At 36.7% G+C, this 20,760-nt stretch overlaps 1 protein-coding gene across 1 annotated transcript in view; it reads left to right on the top strand.

The window, feature by feature from the left end:
* The window catches only part of LOC129752295 (uncharacterized), a 409,138-nt gene extending 402,555 nt beyond the window's left edge, over positions 1-6,583 (top strand). The window contains exon 5 of the mRNA XM_055748085.1: positions 6,364-6,583. Within this exon, the coding sequence (XP_055604060.1) occupies positions 6,364-6,583 (220 nt within the window). The remainder of the gene's footprint in view (positions 1-6,363) is intronic.
* Positions 6,584-20,760: the final 14,177 nt, after the last annotated feature.

Genomic DNA, 20,760 nt, shown 5'->3' with positions numbered 1-20,760 from the left:
CTGATGTCTAAAGTCTGAAGAACGATGTTTGGATTTGGGTGTTTTGAGTCCGAAGTCTGAAGCCTGAAGTCTGAAGTCTTAAGTCTAAAATCTGAAGTTTGAAGTCTTCATTCTGAATTCTTAAGTCTAAAGACTGAAGACTGAAGACTGAAGTCTGAAATCTTGAGTCTGATGACTGCAGTGTGAAATCTGTAGTCTGAAGTCTGAAGTCTGAAGCCTGATGGTTGAAATCTGATGTCTGAAATCTGAAGTCTAAAGTCTGATGGTTGAAGTCTTGAGTCTGAATTCTTAAATCAGTTGTCTGAAGTCTTGAGTCTGAGGTCTGAAGTCTGAGGTCTGAAGTCTGAGGTCTGAAGTCTGAGGTCTGAAGTCAAAAGTCTGAATTCTCAATTCTATTGTCTGAAGTCTTGAGTCTGAAATCTGAAGTCTTAAGTCTGAAGTCTGTACTCTGCAGTTTTAAGTCGAAGGTTGTACGTCTTAAGTCTGAAGTCTGAAGTCTTAAGTCTGAAGTCTGAATTCTTAACTCTTAAGTCTGATGTCTTAAGTCTGAAGTCTGAAGTCTGATGTTTTAAGTTTGAAGTTGTAAGTCTGAAGTCTGGTGTCTGAAGCTTGAAGTCTGAAGGCTTAAGTTTGAAGGGTAAAGTCTGAAATTTTAATTCTGAGGTCTTAAATCTGAAGTCTGAAGTCTTAAGTTTGAAGTATGACGTCTGAATTCTATAGTTTTAATCTTAAGTCTGGTGTCTGAAGTCTGAAGTCTTGAGTCTGATGTCTTAAGTCTGAAGTTTGAAGTCAGAAGTGTTAAGTCTTCAGCCTTTAGTCTGAAGTCTGAAGTCTGAAGTCTCAAGTCTTGAATCATAAGTCTTAAGTCTGAAGTCTTTAGTCTGAAGTCTTAAGTCCAGAGTTTTAAGTCTGAAATCTTATGTCTGTAGTCTTAAGTCTGAAGTTTTAAGTCTAGAGTCTTAAGTCTGAAGTCTGAAGTCTTAAGTCTGAAGTCTGAAGTCTGAATTCAGAAGTCTTAAGTCTGATATCTTAAGGCTGAAGTCTGAAGTTTTAAGTCGGAAGTCTTAAGTCTGAAGTTTTAAGTCTTAAGGCTTAAGTTTGAAGTGTTAAGTCTGAAGTCTTAAGTCTAAAGTCTGAAGTCTGAAGTCTTAAGTCTCAATTCTGAAGTCTGAAGTCTTAAGTCTCAAGTATGAAGTCTGAATTTTATAGTTTGAATATTAATTCTGGTGTCTGAAGTCTGAAATCTGAAGTCTTGAGTCTGATGTGTGAAGTTTGCAGTTTACTACAAGACGCCAAAGTAATCGGTTGTACAATTGAGTTCTCTTAGCTTTTCCCATACCAAGTAGTGATGTGATACAAGTATCTAAAGCTTTTGATTTTTGAGATTATAAAGGCCACGTGAAATAATGTCGGAACCTAAAATCAGGATTCACACTCTTCGATTTTCATTCGGAAAGGATGCAGCAGAACCAACTGAAGCAGAAATGTTCCAGTTCTGTAAGGACAGATGCTTCAAGCCCGAAGATTTGTATTCGGTACACAAAGAAAGAGAAACACGATCAATCCTTATCAAATTTAATAACGAGTTGTTGCTGAATTCTTACGTGTGTAATCTGCGACCAGTGCATACTTTTTCATATGTAAATGGAACCACTACTGAAGTTGCAATGACGGAAGCTGGAGTTAACCTTAGGTACGTAAGAATTTTTAATCTTCCTCCTGAATTGGAAGATAGTGAAATATGTAACGCATTAGCACCTTTCGGAACAATAAGAAGTCAGGTACGAGAGAAATATCATCCAAGCACAGGTTACCCCGTGTTCTCTACAGTGAGAGGGGTATACATGGAGATCAGCAAGGAGATTCCCTCAAAGCTTCGATTTGGTGACTTCCAGGCCAGACTTTATCACGACGGAATGGTGAACAAGTGTTTTTTTTTGCCAAAGTAACGAACATTTTAAGGTTAACTGCCCACGACGGAATGGTGAAATAAAACGTGTCTCGGTTCAAGGTCGTTTGTACAGCAGTATAGCAGCTGGATCTCAAGTTGCGGAAACGCTTTTGTCCAACCCAGAAAGTGATCAGCCAACAGAAAGCTCTTCGATAGTACTCAATAAGACCAAAAGCTCATTGCAACCAATAACGCCCATCAGAAAAGCACAACCAGAAGAATCAACGCAACCAGCGCAGAGTGTCGATGAGCACACAACGGAAAATTCGCAAACAAGTACTGTAGCGCAACGGATGCTTCCAGAGCATTCATCGTCGGAGCAATGGAAACGAGTTCCAAAGCGTGGATGAAAACTCAAAAAGAATGAAGACAATGAAAGCCAGTCATCAAATGGATCGGAAGCTGGAACACCAATCATTGTGCCAGACAAGGTATTATTCCTGGAATTTGAACAGAAAAGAACGAGGAGTAAATGTAAACAATTGAAAATAGAATTGAAACAGGAAAAAAGCCAGAGCATCGTAAAAAGAAGTGAATTGTGCCGCTCAAAAAGTAAATAGATAAATATTTGTATTCGTTTTTATTCTCGCTGTATTCAGTAACTGGAATATAGTTGAGAAAATAATTTAGAAATGATGAGCGAGTGAAAAGAACAAAATTAAAAAATATTTACAGAAATGAAAGGCAAGTGATGATAATAAAGTAAATGTACTGTAGTTTTAATTTTAGTTATGTAATTTTATTTTGATATCAATAAAAAAAAAAGAAAAAAAAAAGTCTTAAGTTTTCAGTCTTAAGTCGTAAGTCTGAGTTCTCAAGTCTTGAGTCTGAAATCTTAAGACTTAAGTCTTTTGTTTGAAGTCTGCAGTCTAGTGTCTGATGTTTGAGGTCTGAAATCTGAAGTCTGAAGTCTGAAGTCTGGTGTCTTAAGCCTGAAGTCTGAAGTCTGAAGTCTGAAGTCTGAAGTCTCAAGTCGAAAGTCTTATGTTTTTAGTCTCAAGTCTTAAGTCTTAAGTCTTTTGTCTTTAGTCTTAAGTCTGAAGTCTTAAGTTTTAAGTCTTAAGTCTTAAGTCTGAAGCCTGAATTTTGAAGTCTGAAGTCTGAAGTCAGAAGTCTGAAGTCAGAAGTCAGAAGTCAGAAGTCTGAAGTCTGAAGTCTGAAGTCTGAAGTCTGAAGTCTGAAGTCTGAAGTCTGAAGTCTGAAGTCTAAAGTCTAAAGTCTAAAGTCTAAATTCTTAAGTCTTAAGTCTAAAGTCTTAAGTCTTAAGTCTTAAGTCTTAAGTCTTAAGTCTTAAGTCTTAAGTCTGATGTCTGATGTCTGATGTCTGAAGTCTGATGTCTGATGTCTGATGTCTGATGTCTGATGTCTGATGTCTGATGTCTGATGTCTGATGTCTGATGTTTGATGTCTGTCGTCTGACGTCTGTCGTCTGACGTCTGTCGTCTGACGTCTGATGTCTGAAGTCTGAAGTCTGAAGTCCGAAGTTTTTTGTCTTAAGTTCTAAATCAGATGTCTAAATTTTGTCGTTTGAAGGCTAGCATCTGAATTGTAAAATTTCAATCAATACAATATTGAAGGCTAAGCATAGAAATCACTTGGAACTTTTTATGGTTTATGTCGTTGTCAATAAATGTTCCTTGAATTTTTAACATTATACACTCTATGCTAAGTTTTGTGTGTATCAAATTGTTTTATATGTTTCGTTTTATTGTGTTAGTGGTTTTTTTCACATTTGTCTGATTCGCAGTGTACTATGTTTAAATACAACGCTCTTCGTGATCGTTCTACCTTTTCTTGTTTATAAATAGCGACAACAAAACAATGCAATTCGTTCTTGACCGCTCTTCTTCATAGTTTAGCTTAACTAGTAGCTATCACATTTCGGTTGCAACGAAGATTTTAAAAATAGCACAACGACCATCAACCATCAACGAGATACCTTAAAAACGCTGCACCAAAACTTCTCCAACTTCAGTCAACTCATTGACATGAAGAGAAACCGAAAACCAAAAACAAAAATAAAACAACAGCATCATGATACTGACTCTATTTAGAACACGCGTGATTGACTGACTCTCGACCGAAGTCTATTTTGCTAAGCATGTTCTAGCATCTATGTACTGTCAAGAATCAAGTAGCAGCAGCATAAAGCATAGGAGCTGTGATGATGAAGCAAACATGTGGGCCACACGGTATGCTCGTGAAATTTTCCATGCCCAAACTCGGCTACCCAGAGACTAACTAGAGGCAGCAATCAATCAATATTTTCCGCTCTGTTGTGAGAAGGTTCACTTTATTTCTCGATTCGTTTCTGTCGTTCGTCGACTGACTCACTCTTAAAACGATGGAACAATCGACATCGTATAATGTGAGCGGATGTTTCGCTAGAACCGTTCATGTCGAATTAAAGTACCTTCATAATATCCATCATTCGCTGATGGTGGTGGGACTTTTTTTAGATTCCAGCATAACAGAACATTGTCGACGACCATGCCGGTAAATCCGCAACATCGGTGACGTCATTCGACAAAACATTCCCCTTGCCTACCGCTCACCTAATCGAGAAGATATCAAGTCGTTAGGATATCCAAAAAGGGAGAGTGAACCAGACGAGCACATGTTGAAAAGTGGTGAATAGAGAGTGGATGGTGAGAATGTTGCAAGTAAATTGTGAGAAATTTTGTTCGGTTGTTGATAACAGCAAACGATAACGTTGGTTCGGGAGATGGGAAAATTCGAGAACGGCAGTGCTTCCAATTTAAGGGAAAATCAATCAAATTGTATCGTTCGGTAGTTCATGGCAATTTCTTTTCTGCTTAAAAATAATGTTTATCGAAAAACTTGTAACGCCTGAGTTTTTTTTTAATTGCGATTTTTATGAGAATTTTCGGCTGGAATACAATCTTTGAACCGCAATAACTTTTTCGTTTCAAGTTCAATCGTGTAACAGTCTTCGCGTGAAGTATTTGTCTCAACTTAGGCTTCAATAAAATTTATCATAAAAAGCAATCGGCTTGTGATGAAAAAAGTTTTTAATGAAAAATCAGTATTTTTAGTTCCTCCCGAGCATAATACCATAAAGTCTTATTCACGTTTGATACTCAAGCAACCCCTCCCCATGGTCAAATCTTGCTGAAATTTGGCATGTTACCTTTTGGTTAGCTAATACATAATTTTAACTTGGAGAGAGTGATGTTTACCATGTTTAATTCTTCCTATACTATGATTAGTACACTGCGGTTCGTTAAATGATTAAAACATGTAAAAATTACTGTTATGGTAAAATTACCGTATCTGCTTCAATTTTCAACCGATTTTGATAAATAACCACTTGAAATCTTTGTTTTAAATTCACATTTCAGGCCAATAGAAAACCAGATTTATTAAATGTCACCATCGAGTCTAAAACTTTCGCTGAAACAAGATTTTCTCTAAAAAAAAAATGCGATTTTTATCATTTTTTCTTTCATAAAGTCACCTATATCAACAATATTGTTGATGCTGCGCAAAATTGATGTTCAAATGATCGATAGCAAATTTTTTCACCTTTTATATGCAAAAAGAGATTTCAAATTACTGTCATGCAGTCCGAGATATTTTAATCTAACTACAAGTACTTTTTTAAATTTTCCAAAATTTCATATTTGAAACATTACTTAAAAGCTGTTCTACTGAGGTTTATTTGAATTTCTTATTCGGATTCAGCGCTCGATTTCACAATTAAAATTACCTTCAGTTAACTAAGTTCAAAAATGCTGTAAATTAGTGTTATTAAGTTCTTAACTTGACCAAAGTGTATGTGTTTTAATCCACACCATTTAAAATCGGTCGATCTCACGTCTTAATCTCAAGTCTCAAACACCCGTCTCACGTTTCAGGCTTCATGTTCAACGTCTGAAGTCTCACGTCTCATGACTCAGGACTCAAGGTCGTCTGTTTCATGTTTCACATCTATTGTCTCATGTTTCACGTTTCACATGTCATGGTCTCTTGTTTCACGTCTTTCCTCAAGTCTCATGTCTCATGTTTAATTTATTTCTTAAACCATTTTCTTACTCATGACCATCACAAAATCTCGAAAATTGTGATTTTAATTGTAATTGTTTCTTTATGCAGTGGCGATAACCTTTTTGTAAAACTACATTGTATCAGGTCAAGGAGATTTCAGTGGGAAAGAAAATGGAACAATGGAATGAATAAACACTATTTTAAGTTAACAATGAATTGAAAACTAATCAAACAAAATCAAATACTGGAGATAATTTAAATTAACAAACGAGACAAAAAGAAAATAAAATGATGATTATTGCATTATGTGGTTTTAAATGTGTCATATGAGGGCTTTTCCTTGACGAATATAGGCGTACCATTCCAGAGCGACGCCCCAAAAACAAGCATGCTTTTCCTTCCAGATGTACCATTCCTCAGAATGATGAAACATTGGGTCCTCTCATGACGTCCTCTTTGCAAATGTTGGGTAACATATCTTGGAAGAATGTAGTGATAAACTGGTCGCATGAAGCAGCATATTCGCAGTTGATAGTTGGAGTCCAGCTCGTGACCAAGGATGAATTTCCGAACGCGTTGAGTCGAGTCTCTGCCCCGGAGGTTGAAAACAAACCGTACAGCTGATTTAAAACACATATTTAGTCGCTTCTTGAGAGCGGCTGTTAATCCAGGATAAAAGATAATGTCGCAGTAAGTCAGCAAAGGAACTATCACGGATTGAACCAGTTTGAGGCGAGTAGGTCGAGATAGTACGGAAGAGAAACGACGAAAGGTTCTGAGGATACCGAAAACCTTTGCTACGACGTCATTCGCTTGCTGGGTCCATGAGAGGTTGACGTCCATGTTAATTCCAAGGTTTTTGACTGAGGTTGAAAGTGGTACAACTTTTCCTCTAAAAACTCATGCCACGTTCGGCACAATTGTTCCGGTTTTACTGAACACAATCGCCTGGGTCTTTTTGGGGTTCGGTACGAGACAATTGTTAGTGGACCATTCCACGATTCTTGTCAGATCTAGATTAACTTGCTCGATGAGGTGGTCCACTTCGCTAACAGAGCCAGAGATGTACAGCTGTATATCATCAGCGTAGAGATGGTATTGGCATTTAATCAGAGTGTTTGGTAGAAGCGCACTTAGACAAGAACCCTGTGGAGTGCCATCGATGAACTCTCGTTCAGTTGACAGGCTCGTACTAAGACGTACAATTTGTGAATGACTGTTAAAAGGATGATACGAGATCTGAAGCTTCGCTTGTAAAGAAAAACTCGTTTTCTAATTTACTTCTTAATAGGCAATGATTGACGCAGTTGAACGCCAAAGAGAAGTTGACAAGCACCATGACTGTACAATCACCTTTATTTAGACCGCTATAGCTATAGCACCGCTTTGCGAGTGCGGTTGTGGAGCTGACATTTATTCTTTACCTGGACTGATGCTCAGAAAGAAGAGTATGTATATGTAATATATTCAATGTTTCAAATCAATATTATTTCCGGTATGTTATAAATAAATAATGCAAAAAATGAATCTTATTCTAGAACTAAATATAAGATCAATAGATCTCATCTACAGATAAATCAATATTTTCGAAACACTATAAAACAAATGCGGGTTAAAATTTCGAATAAAAACAGAATTTAAAGTTTGGACATAAGATTCGGTGCGAAGAAATATAACTCATAAAACACATAAACACCAGAATTTTTAAGAAATCAAACCCGAATTTGAAAATAAATTTCAGATCAGAAAAAAACCATGATTGAAAATTGTAGAGCAAAAAAATGATAATTGTGCAATATTAGTCATATTAATTTTCATTTCTTTTCGATATTTTAATTATAATTATAAAATTCCTCTGTTTTATCGCAATTTTGAAATCACGATTTGAAATCAGAATTTTCTACCAGACAAAAAACCGTATTGAACTTAAAAAATATATAAAAAAAACAAAGATGATGATTGAATTAAATTTGATAAAAACAGAAATTAATGAATTTTATTTCAAGAGTGCCAGTGATAAAAGACAGAGTTGTAGTTTTTTTTTTATATTCATATCCTTCCAGTTCAGTTTAGTCAAAATAAAAGGCTACAAAAGTTTATTTGATTTTAATTGAGGTATGATCGATTCCACAAAGATAAATTAAAACAATAAATGTGAGTGAAACTTTTATAAATTATCAAGCGCAATCAAAGTTTTAAATGTCAAGCTCTGCGTATTTTGTCGCCGTCAATTGAAATATTGGCTCCTGGACTTCAAACAAAAAAAGGTAGAAACTAGGTTGTTCTTATTAGAAATGTAGGTTTTTTAGATCTAGAACTTCCAAAAAGCCGTTTGCAGAACACAAGAATTAAGAGTTGAAAAACAAAGACATATACTTATAAAAAAGTATTTCGAAAAATGTCTCAAGTTTGACAATAAATTTCCTCCGAACTCGCTGTTCTTCTCTGCTGTCCTCCCGACTCGCAAAGGTAAGGCTGTCCTCACGACTAACCTTTTTCTAACAGCTGTCCTCCCAACTCGCTGTTCTTCTCTGCTGTCCTCCCGACTCGCAAAGGTAAGGCTGTCCTCACGACTCACCTTTTTCCAACAGCTGTCCTTCCAACTAGCTGTTCTTTTTTGCTGTCCTCCCGACTCGCAAAGGTAAGGCTGTCCTCACAACTCGCCTTTTCTCAACAGCTGTCCTCCCAACTCGCTGTTCTTCTTTGCTGTCCTCTCGACTCGCAAAGGTAGGGCTGTCCTCACAACTCGCCTTTTTTCAATCCGTGAAAATAGAAACTTTTTATTTTTTTTCGCATTTTGCAATATGACGAATATTCATAAAATGTCACTTTAGCAACACTGGTCATTTCCGCTCCCTAGGTAAATTTCACATGATTCTCCTTCTCTCTGGTGGGTGATCTCTGAAGAAGGTTTCTTTTTGTGTTAACAAACTAAATCTTTCACTGCAAAAACATAAAATATACTTTTTTCACTTTTATACGTACTACCAAACACAAAAATGTCCTGTCGGTCGCCAAATGTGCAATTCCGATTGTCACTAGAGATCACCCACCAAGGTATTCTCGTCCTCGGAACCGCCGTTGCGGTTTACTGCTCGAATGACGCGTCGCTACTGGAGACGATGCTCGAATGCCCGGGCCTGACCTGATAGAATACATAGAAGTATTCTCTCGTTCATCCCTGACCCACACAGAGATGTAGTTTTTTTTATATTCATATTCTTCCAGTTCAGTTTAGTCAAAATAAAAGGCTACAAAAGTTTATTTGATTTTAATTGAGGTATGATCGATTCCACAAAGATAAATTAAAACAATAAATGTGAGTGAAACTTTTATAAATTATCAAGCGCAATCAAAGTTTTAAATGCCAAGCTCTGCGTATTTTGTCGCTGTCAATTGAAATATTGGCTCTTGGACTGGAAACGAAAAAAGGTAGAAACTAGGTTGTTCTTATTAGAAATGTAGGTTTTTTAGATCTAGAACTTCCAAAAAGCCGTTTGCAGAACACAAGAATTAAGTGTTGATAAACAAAGACATATACTTATAAAAAAGTATTTCGAAAAATGTCTCAAGTTTGACAATAAAATTCTTCAAATTTTTTTTCAGTGATTTATTTTTGCATAAATTGAAATATAATATGAAGATGAAAAACAATTGGTGCCTTTGTTTTAATGATTGATTTGGTTGACATCAAATATTTGGTCAGGTTTTGTGAATCGTTGAAGTTAATTATTATTCTCTATTCAATTCGGGAATAATATATTTATGATGATAATAATTATGCATCACCTTTGAAAATAAAATTCTACAGATTTTAAAAGTTAGAAAAGACTAGTATTTCTGACATAAGAGATGGAAATTTAGAAAAAAAAAGAAAGATTTATTTAATAGGATTAAAATATTTTTTGAAGTCTGCTAAACGATAAGATTTCTGATTTTTTTAATATCTTAAATTAAATTTGATAAGGTCATATTTCTTAATTTGTAAAAAATCTATTATATCACAGAATTGGGAAAAGTAAACAAATCGAAAGGACTTTTTTCGCAAAGGTCATTTTTTTAGGTCCTGAAGGAAGTAAATATAAACCTTTTTTTTTTAAATTTTTGTATTGTTTCAAAGTTTTGTCAGATAAGTGCAGAACTTTTGTTTATAATTTTAAGCAATTTTCAAAAGTTTCAGGGCAACTAAATTCTTTACACCTCAGAAAAATGCGAAATATTTTGGGCTTGGGTAATTTATCAAACCGAATGTGAAGTTGAAGAAAAAGAAACACAAAATAAAACTGAGGCTAAGAATGGTTTTTTGCAGAATATTTTGTTCTGCCTAAAATTAGTAACGATTATTTTTTTTATAAAAGTCATTAGAAATAAAGTTAAAATCAGCTTGTTAACATTCACTTCTGAATAAAAATCAATTTCAAAGATGAAGTAGGGTTTTTGTTTGTCAAAATTTGAGTTTCAACACAACAAGATTATTCAATTGCAAATCGAAGTCGACAATCAAAAATAAGTGTCAATTCGTGAATGCCATATAGTGTTGGAGAATGAAAAATTCTAGGTTTATAGTGTTTTAGGATGAAATATCGGAGGCGAGCCAATCTTCTAACATGTTTGTTAACAATTATTTTCAACACTTAATATTATTTCCTTTTAAGGGATACATATACTTATCTGACATTTATTTTGCCTACAAATAACATTTAACTCGAAATACTTGAAAAAGTAAAATAAATTACATTTTTTTTATAGAGGAGAGTGGGGTATCATGGGCCACTTTTTTTTTCTTTGCTTCATAACTTCTTTATCTATATATATAAAAAGTAATTTCCGTTTGTTTGTTCGTTTGTATGTTTGTCTTCAATAGGCTCAGCTGCCTTAAGAGCTAGAGAGCTGAAATTTGGCATGGGTGCTCATTAGGACCAGGAATGATGAAAAATGTTTTTAGATTTTCGGATGACCCCTTTTGAAGGCGGTCGGCCATTCAACAACGGTTTTATTCCCCCGAACCGAAAGTCATGGCACCCATTTTGTGAACCGACTTTCGTATCCGTTCGTTTCGTTGGCGGGATTATTTTCACCATCACCATGGGCAGGCTATTAGAAACGACCATCCAGAGCTCACATGTACTGGATAGCAAATCGAAGCTTGCTGAGTATTAAAAATTTGAAAGTGAAAATTTTGGCGGGTGTTTTTTGTACCTTCTACTGTTCAAAGCACATGCTACCGGTACGAGGTATTTGGATACAATTATAAGCCTACATTTTGATCGAAAAATACAACTAGGCTGTTGGGAATATATTGACTAGAATAGTAGTGGCTTTCAAAGTGCTCTTTACCGTTGCTGGGGGCTTTGGAGGTTAACCATTTTTATATTTTCGGAATTCCTCATAAAGAAAGAAAATATTTTTAGATTCAGAGTTTATAAGTTTGAGGCTGCAATTTTAACGCTTCAATTGGAATTTTAATGGGGGATTAGAAAATTGATAAGATAATAATATTTGAGGTTTTGAGTTTTATCCAATTCGATTTCACTAACCAATTTCTAACTTTTTAGTTATCATTGATGACCAATGTGGTTGATTCTACCATCTATTAATGAGATGTTTGTGCCCATGAATAAAAACAACAGAACTAAAAAAAAACATTTTCATAATATAGAAATGGTGTTTTCGAAATGATTTGTTTTCGATAACTTCAAAAAGCTATTAGTAGAACTTCTAACATTTAAGGTAAACTAAATTAAACAGTGTAAAAATTGAAAAGCGAAAAAAATACACACATGCAGTTGAAAACATGCAAAGTGAGTTTTCAACATGCTCAACAAATTCATCCATATTGAAAAGTGAGACAATCTTCAACAGATATTTTCATTAGATAAGGGATGGAAAAGATAAAAAAGCAGTTTAATCTTTTGAAGATAAAACTATTAGGCCAAATTTATTCAAGCTTCCTAAGAAATGATGTTTGTCTATATTAAGTTTTCAATATCTTAGTCATCTTGCTGTTTTTATACATCGGATCGGGTTGAAAATAGGCACAAAGGAGTTATTTGGGACAAAAAATTGAATTCATTTATCCAAATTAAAGTCAGGGGTCGGCCTAAGGGGTCGTCCATATTAACTATTCACTGTTTTGCGATATTGTCGTTATTATAAATTGGATTTAGATGAAAATTGGCACTCGAGAGTTTTGAGGGACGATCAATCGATTTCAGGTATTGAATTCAGCGTAAGGGGCCAGCAATGGGGTCGTCCATATTAATCTTACAATATTTTTGAAATATCGTCGTTATTATACATCGGATTGGGATGAAAATTTGCACACGGTAGTTTTCAGAGACGGACAACCGACTTCAGATATCAAAGATTGTATAAGAGGCCACCAAAAGGAGTTTAACTTTTTGGCAATAATTGCGTTGTTATGCGACGATCAACTCGAAAGTTTTGAACGGTTTTTTTTGGCACGGGCAATCAATTCCTGATTTCAAATGAAGTAGCAGACGACAGAAGAGGTGTTCGTTCAATATTTTTGCAATTATAACTTAACAATTAATTCCGAAATGCATCAGCAAAATATTTGGCTATTGACTTTCATACAAACTGTTAATAACATGTTCCAAGTTGAAAGCGAAACGGAGTTCGTATGGGAACAGCTAGTTACATATAAGATTTAAAAAAAATAAATGGAAAGGTGTTCTATACTTTTTAGTTATCATAGCGCATTTTTTTTTTCATTTTTCAAATACTTTTATTTCTCGAGTTTTGACTTTTTATATTTTAAAGTAATTTTTTTTTTACTTTGAGAAACTGTGGTGAAACGTGAGCCATCAAATCTAATTTGATTAGATAATGTGCAAAGTTTATGAGTTGGCTCAAAATTTCAATTTCATAATTAACAATAAAAACACAATTCAGCAGCAAATTCAATTTTTTCACTTGTATGTTTTTTAAAGTCTTCTTTTACAGCGCATCAACAAAAAACTAGATTCCAGTCAATCGCAGGCCAGTTATCAAATTTTCGATCGAAAACTGCTCATTAACTTCAGCACAGACTGATTTGCGATGAATTTGGCCACTTTTTTCCAGTTGTTTGCGAAGTTTCCGAAAGAATTTGCAAGCTTCACATGTTTTCTTGAAGACGATTTGGTGAGGGCCAAAAATGTTTCAATCGGTCTCGCTTGAGGACAATTTTGCGGATTCATCTCCTTCGGTACGATCTGGACTTTGTTCGATTGGAACCAAGCCATCGTGTCATTTGAGTAGTAAACTGATGCCAAATCCTGCAAAAAAATGTACTGGGTGATCATGCTTGCGGATGGTCAGCAGGCTCGAAATGCTAGTTAATTTACATGTGGCTTGACAAACCATTGCATTTTTACTGAATTTTTCTGTAAAAAATTTCTGTTTCTGTCTCGCAAACACTGTGGTCATTCCAAACAGTGTAATACTGGTCACTCAGATGCATTTTGTAATCAAACTTGCAAGAGGTTTCGTCGTCGATGATAAGGCACACCGAATTTCCACACATCAGCTGAGGCCCAATTTTACCTTGGCACGATGGACGGTGCTGAGAGGGAATTTCACTTTTTGGTTACATCCCGAACTGAGGAATTCTTCCTACAAGCGTAAGCACATACGACTTTCCGGTTCAAATTTTTGTCCACTGAACCCGGTTTCCACCCAGGGATAACGCGGGAGTTTAGAAATCCGGAGTTCGGATAATCGGGGTTCTACTGTATAACGTTTTTCCGGATTTTTTGGGTAAATGATCTCAATGTACTCTTTTTGGTTTACAAATGCTGAAACCACCAACGCACAGAAAGTGTACTATGTATGCCGTGACCGGGATTCGATCTCATGCCCGCTGGCCTAGAAGACCACGGCTGGATTTTTTCATGTTCGTCAACTGATTCAGCGAAATGTTGGAGAAAGAACATCATTTTTGCACGATATTTTTGCGCTTTTCAAGGAAAATGCTTATCATCTTTCATTAAAATTATGAAAACTGAAGCTCACGATACACAGAGTTTTAAGTTAATTTATTTATTTATTTATTGGTAGATACTAGGCTTCAGCCTTTTATGTTTAATGGTGTTCACAATATTTTTATGAAAAAACTAATTCAAGTCTATTTTTGATTTGTTCTCTGGACATACTCAGTTTATAACGTTAGCATGTGCATTGTAGAGCGCCATCATTCTATATATTGGTTCATTGCAAGCGTAGTTTTGAATTCGGTTAGGGAGCTGGAACGGTCTCATGCTGCGTAGACTGCTACGTTCTTCGTTAGGTAAAATCTGTGACAACAAATACGGTGAATAATGTTTTCCACAGGTCAAATCCTTTAAAAACCACACGTCGACTGATTTTCTGCAATTTTCCAGTGAGTCCAAGCCAACCAGCATACACAAAGCTCGATATTCTGGCGTACCTTAGAAATCTTTTTTTTTTTTGAACTCTTTCAATTCTATTCTTATAAACATTGTAGTATGGCTGCCACACAATAAAGTCTGCTTCATTTAATATTGGAACACAAACAATTGCGTGTAGTTCAGTCATTTATTAACGAATTCATAATTTGTTTTTCATACAAATGTAGCGGGCTTGTGATATAGCTCAGTTGGCAAGTCTGTTGTCTCCTGAGCCGATGTCCGCGAGTTCGAGCCCAAGAGTAAACATCGAACACAGTTGTACCGGATAAGTTTTTCAATAACGATCCGCCAACTGCAACGTTGATAGAGTCGCGAATGCCATAAAGATGGTAAAACGACTATAATCGAAACAAAAAAAAAAAAAAAATACAAATGTAGCATTTTCTTTACTCTTTCATAAAAAAAATTAAAAAAATTATTCATTGCTGTTTCGAAGAAATTCTCGTACTTTTCCCGTAATACGGCACATTAGGCGGCGCACACCCTTTTCGTCCACCGTTTTGGCGATTTGATTCCACCAGTTCTTCATTTGAGTCATGTTCCTAACAAGTTTTCCCTTTGCCTTAAGCCTCCGCTGCGTGATTGCCCAGTATTTCTCTATCGGCCGGAACTGGGGGCAGTTTGGGGGGTTGAGGTCCTTCGGTATTACGCTGACCCCGTTCGTTGCGTACCATTCCATAACCGTTTTGCTGTAATGGCAGCTTGCGAGGTCCGGCCAAAACATTACTGGACGGTCGTGGGCACGAATAAACGGCAGAATCCGTTTCTGTAGGCACTCTTTTTTGTAGACTTCTGATGTCATTGTCTTGTCAGTGAGAAAGACTTTGGTTTTCTGTCCACAACTGCATTTCCCCTGCCAAATCATGTACTTGCGGGCGAATTTATCCGCAAACACGAACTTAAATTTTGCAGGTACATCCCCCCGAGCCGTCGCCAAATAAAATTTTTACCCTGGGATTTGCCCAAAGTCCGCCTTCACGTAGGTCTCATCGTTCATCAGAATACATCCGTCGAACTTGGTCAGCACTTGGTCGTACAGCTTTCGAGCACGGATTCTGGCCACATTGTTCTGCTTCAGCGTCCGATTTGGCTGTTTGCTGGCTCGGAATGACCTTATTCCTTCCCGGAGACGAATTCGTCGCACCGTACTGTGAGCGGCCTGGAACTTATTGGCCAAATCGCGGTCTGAAAGATTGGGATTCCTCTTGACGGCCTTGATGACTTTCCCACGCAGTTTCCGGTCGACAGTTCCACTCCGACGCTTCGAATGCGGCTTCCGAGCCGTCGTCAATGTTTCCTTGTACTGCTTGATAACACGCCATACGGTATTTCTGGGCATTTTAAGCTGTTTAGCTAGCTTCGATGCCGACAACAATGGATTTTCAAGAAAACTGTGCACAATTTGATCTCTCCGTTCGGCTTCCATGGCGGTTGTTTACAAAATGCTATCGTTTGGTGTTATGACATAAATACATGGTGAAAGGTAATGAATTTCCCGACACGTGGGTGAAAAAAGTTTCCAAATCCGTCCACTAGGAGCGCCACAATGAGCAAAAGAATTTGTTCCAATATTAAATGAAGCAGACTTTACTAGCGTATTCGATAGTGGTTAGGATAAGTCCAACATAAATTGAGACGATAGTGTAAGGATTGTCCTACTCGTGACAAATCCTACTAACCATGCCGTACATGGAATTTGCTTTGTCAACGACTTGTTCGATATGTTTTGAAAAACTAAGTTCTAGATCCAACTCTACGCCTAGATCTTTAACAGAGAATTCCCTTGTTACGGAACAGTTGTTTTCAAGACAATAATCGTGCACTATGTTGCTGATTTTCCTAGAAAAGGTGATAACGCTGCATTGGTTTTCAAACCAAAATGGTTGCAACGCTTAGAAAATTTGTAATGCGCATTCTGTAGAATCATACAATTCTTGGGATACCGAACAGGAAGGAATATTTTCAAATCATCTGCGTAGATCAACACGAACACGTCACGCAACACTTCGGGGAACTCGTTCATTACAGCAATAAATAGTAGGGGTCCCAAGTGACTCCCTTGTGGTACGCCGCTGTTGACCAGGAATACGTTGGATCTCGAATTCCCAAGTTTTACAAATTGAATCCTTTCTATGAGCTACGAACGTATCTATTGTAGACTAACACCGGTGATCCCATTTTTGCTCTGCACTGACAGATGAGCTTTAATATTGATAACGTCAAAAGCATTAGACATGTCTGTGTATATGATGTCTACTTGCGAACCCTGCGTCATCCATTTGGAAGTTCGGGATACAAATTCTGCTCAATTATTCACAGTTGATCACTTTTTCAAAATACCATGCTGAACATCTAACATCTTTCTTTCCAGCCATGGGTACATCTGGTCGTAAATTATGCTGTCGAACATTTTTGGTATTTCAGCTGGCACTTTTGAACCATTTTTGGGAATCGGCAAAATGTGTGAGATTCTCCAAAGTTTGCTAAACAAACCATCACGAATAGAACCTGAGAAGAGCAATTGTAGAGGCTTTTCAGTAGCACCCGCACACTTTTTAAGAAACGAATTTGGAATACCATCAGGTCTACTTCCTTTGGATTCGTCGAGCTGCGGAATTTTCTGCCGAACATTCTTTGTCGATACGCTCAATTCTGGCATAACCTCTGTCGTGACTAGCAATTCTATTTCTGTAACCAAATCGTTTGCGATGTAAATGCTGCGAATATATTCGGAAAATAAATCTTAAGCCTCATCGAAAGTATAAGCAGTTTCATTGTTGGAAAAAATGTTTTTTTGGAACTAAATTAGTTTTACGCTTGGAATTAACGTACTTCCAAAAACGCTTCGGTTCAGCTTGAAAGCCCCTTTGAAGGTCATTCAAGTATGTTTTACGCTGGGCTCTATGCAAAGTATTGAAGGCATTAGACTAGGGTTACCATATCCTTCAACGCCAAAAAGAGTACGTTGAAATAACATTTCAAAATTTTGTAGAGAAACGGGAGAAACCAGGAAATTTAAACTTGAAAAGTGGCAATTAGTTGCTAGTTACGTGACTTACCTGGCAATTATCTCTTTTCAAAAAATACTTTTACAAATTAAAAGTTTTCGTTTTTAGTCTTGTTCATTTTTTTGCAGATTTTTAGCGAAAAGTCAAAGGGTCGTTGGATTATTCGAAAAGATAGAGATAAGAACATCGCAAACATGAGAAAATGTTGAATTTCGAAAATAGTTCAAATTTCTGTTGTGCTTTTTGCTTACTGCTTAGACGCTGATTGCATATTATAAGGCGCTGATTGCCTGCAAAAGTTATTTCGATGCCTGGGAGAAGCTTTTCTTAAAAGCGGGTTTAAAACGTTCGAAGCTGTTGAATTTTACTTATAGAAATGGTGATGAAATAGCAAACTTGTGTTTAACGAAAAATTGAGACTTAAATCGATTTGTGATGCTTTTTATTTTAATTCATTCATTTTAATTCATTAAAACATCGTATCATAAATGCATAAAGTGTTTCATTTCTTTCGGAATTCATGAACAAATAGGAACATAAACTCAAGAACTGGAAAAAAAAAGTTCGTTTCTCTGATAAAATGTCTTTCAACAAAAAAAAAGAGTACATTCCGCAAGATTTTACAAAAAGAAGAGTACGCTCATTTTAAGATCTAAAAAGAGTACATGTACTCTTAAAAGAGTACGTATGGTAACCCTACATTAGACGCAACTCGGTAAGCAGTTTTATCCGACGGGGCTTTGCTTTTACGATACTTATTGTGTTTTTTTCTCTTATCTCTGATAAGACGAATTGTTTCTGCGTTGAACTATTCTGGGTATTTAGTTCGATTCGGTTCTACAATGTTCTAGCAGTATGCCGTAAATAACATTGTCGAAAGACAAGACATTGAGATCAATTGCGCTTTCAACTAAACGAAAATGTTCAGCAACATTATCGAAAACTCCAAAACTGCTTAAAAATTCAAACATCATTTGAGCGCATGGCCTAGCGTTATCAACATTAAAATCTTCATTCGACATAAAAACGATCTCACATTCAATCTCTAGTAGTGATTGAGAAACAGCTGCATCATCGAAATTCTTCAAATCAATCATTACCTTGTTTTCCTCAGCCAAGCTGTTAACATCAGTTTTTCATGTTAAGCTATAAACATCAAATTAGCGCAGCTGTCACACGATTGCCCACCTATGTTTTAAATCTCGACGTGTTTGTTGTTACCCAGGAAATGGTTTTCGATGCTATAAAAAATTTGAAATATTCTACATCAGCTGGACAGGATGGAATTCCTGCGTGTGTGTTAAAAAAGTGTTGCACTTTACTTGTAAAGCCCCTTACTTGTATTTTCAATAAGTCCTTACAACAACAGCAGTTTCCTGCCTCCTGGAAAAGATCCTCCATGAGCCCAATCTTTAAAAAAGGTGATAAGCAAGAGGTGCGCAATTATCGAGGTGTCACATCGCTAGCTGCCTGCTCGAAGGTCTTAGAGAGAATTGTCAACGATGTAATGTTTTCAGCTTGCCGGAACTGGATTTCGGACAATCAACACGGTTTTTTCCCGAAACGCTCGGTTACATCAAACCTGGCAGTATTTACATCATTCTGCATATCCAATATGGATTGTGGCAAACAAGTCGACGCAATTTATACGGACATCACTGCGGCATTTGATTCAGTGAATCACTTGATTTTACTTTCAAAATTAAAACGCCTGGGATTATCTGAGAGATTATGCGCCTGGATCAGAAGCTACTTAACTAATCGTCGTCTCGCTGTAAAAATCGGATCTTCTGAATCTCCCGATTTCATTCCGACTTCAGGGGTACCACAAGGAAGTAATTTGGGCCCTTTATTGTTCACCCTGTTCTGTAATGATATTAACACCTTGGCGTTGTTTTGGATAGTCATATGACATTTAAGCGTCACTACTGTACTACACTTGAAAAGGCTAACCGAATGCTGGGATTTGTCATATGTCTGAGTAAAGAGTTTACAGATCCTGTTTGTCTACGAGCTCTGTATTGCTGCCTGGTCCGTTCAATACTAGAATCTGCAAATTTTGTGTGGTGGCCATTTGAAGCTACATGGGTAGCGCGTTTTGAAGCGGTTCAACGGAAATTCGTTCGTTATGCTCTGCGCGATCTACCGTGGGATAATCCTCGAAACCTACCACCTTATGCACAACGTTACGCTTTGCTTGGCCTTCACACGCTGTCGGATCGTTATTCCATCGGTCAATCACTATTTGTAGCGAAAATTCTCAGAAACGAAATCGACTGTTCTTGGATACTCTCCCGCTGTAACATTTATGCCCCAGAAAGAGCTCTGCGAAACCGTGACTGGCTTTCACTGGAATCGAGAAATAGGGGAACATGCCCTATTATGCGCCACCTAAGCAAATCGCTGATTTTCTAAGTATTCCACGTACAAATTGTGTTAAAAATGGGTGTAACCGTTGAAGAAAAGTGTTTTCTACAAATGCCTATGATTTTTTATTACTCAAATTGCTATAGTTGCTTCAAAAACTTGATTTTTAAAAACCATATTCAAAGCCACAGAACAAAACTGTGTTGCAAATACGCGCCGCTGTGTATTCAATACGCGCCTAGCAGCCGAACACACCCGAAAGCAGCCGAAGACCGAAAACACACCAATACTTACAGAAACTTTGACTGAAAAGAAAACCAAAATGGACTAATCAAAATTTAAATTAAATGGAAAAGTAAGTTTTTTGGGCTGAATTAACGCTCAAAATATGGTTTTAGACTTTTTGCTCATTTTCAATGAAAATTGGCCTTTTTGAAAAAATTATGCTATTTTCAGCCTACTACGATTGGCGCGTTTTAACGAGCGCATAGGCCGTGATAGAACATACCCATAAAAAGCATACCTTTGCGAGTTCAGTATGATTTTTTAGCATAAAATCATAGTTTAGATTCTCCTCTATCGATGTGTCAGAAAATATTGTCTTATTCGTTTTTCTCAGCTTGGTGACACCTTATTGAAAGTGTTTTAAAATTTAGATCGAACTGAAGAAAAACCTAAATTGTGAAATTATTACGACACAGGGGCATTTTAAGGAAAAATTCATACTTGCCATGGCGTATCACAGCATTTGAAACAAATTGGTAATATTTTGCAAGCTTAAAATGGTTCAGAATCTTCAAAACAAGGGTGGCGCGTATTAGCCACATGGGGCGTTATATGAACTTTTCCCCTACACGCTATGGCAGCAACGACCTCTTACGTTCCGCAAAAATTAGCTTCTTACGCCATTATGCTCTCTTTGGCTTTAATGTCTCAACTGCAACATTTAAACGCTTGATCGAATCTAACATAAGTGACCAGTTAAGAAACAGCT

This window comes from Uranotaenia lowii, chromosome 3 (genome assembly GCF_029784155.1).
Source record: "Uranotaenia lowii strain MFRU-FL chromosome 3, ASM2978415v1, whole genome shotgun sequence".
Taxonomy (NCBI): Eukaryota; Metazoa; Arthropoda; class Insecta; order Diptera; family Culicidae; genus Uranotaenia; species Uranotaenia lowii.
This window is presented reverse-complemented; position numbering and strand designations above follow the sequence as displayed.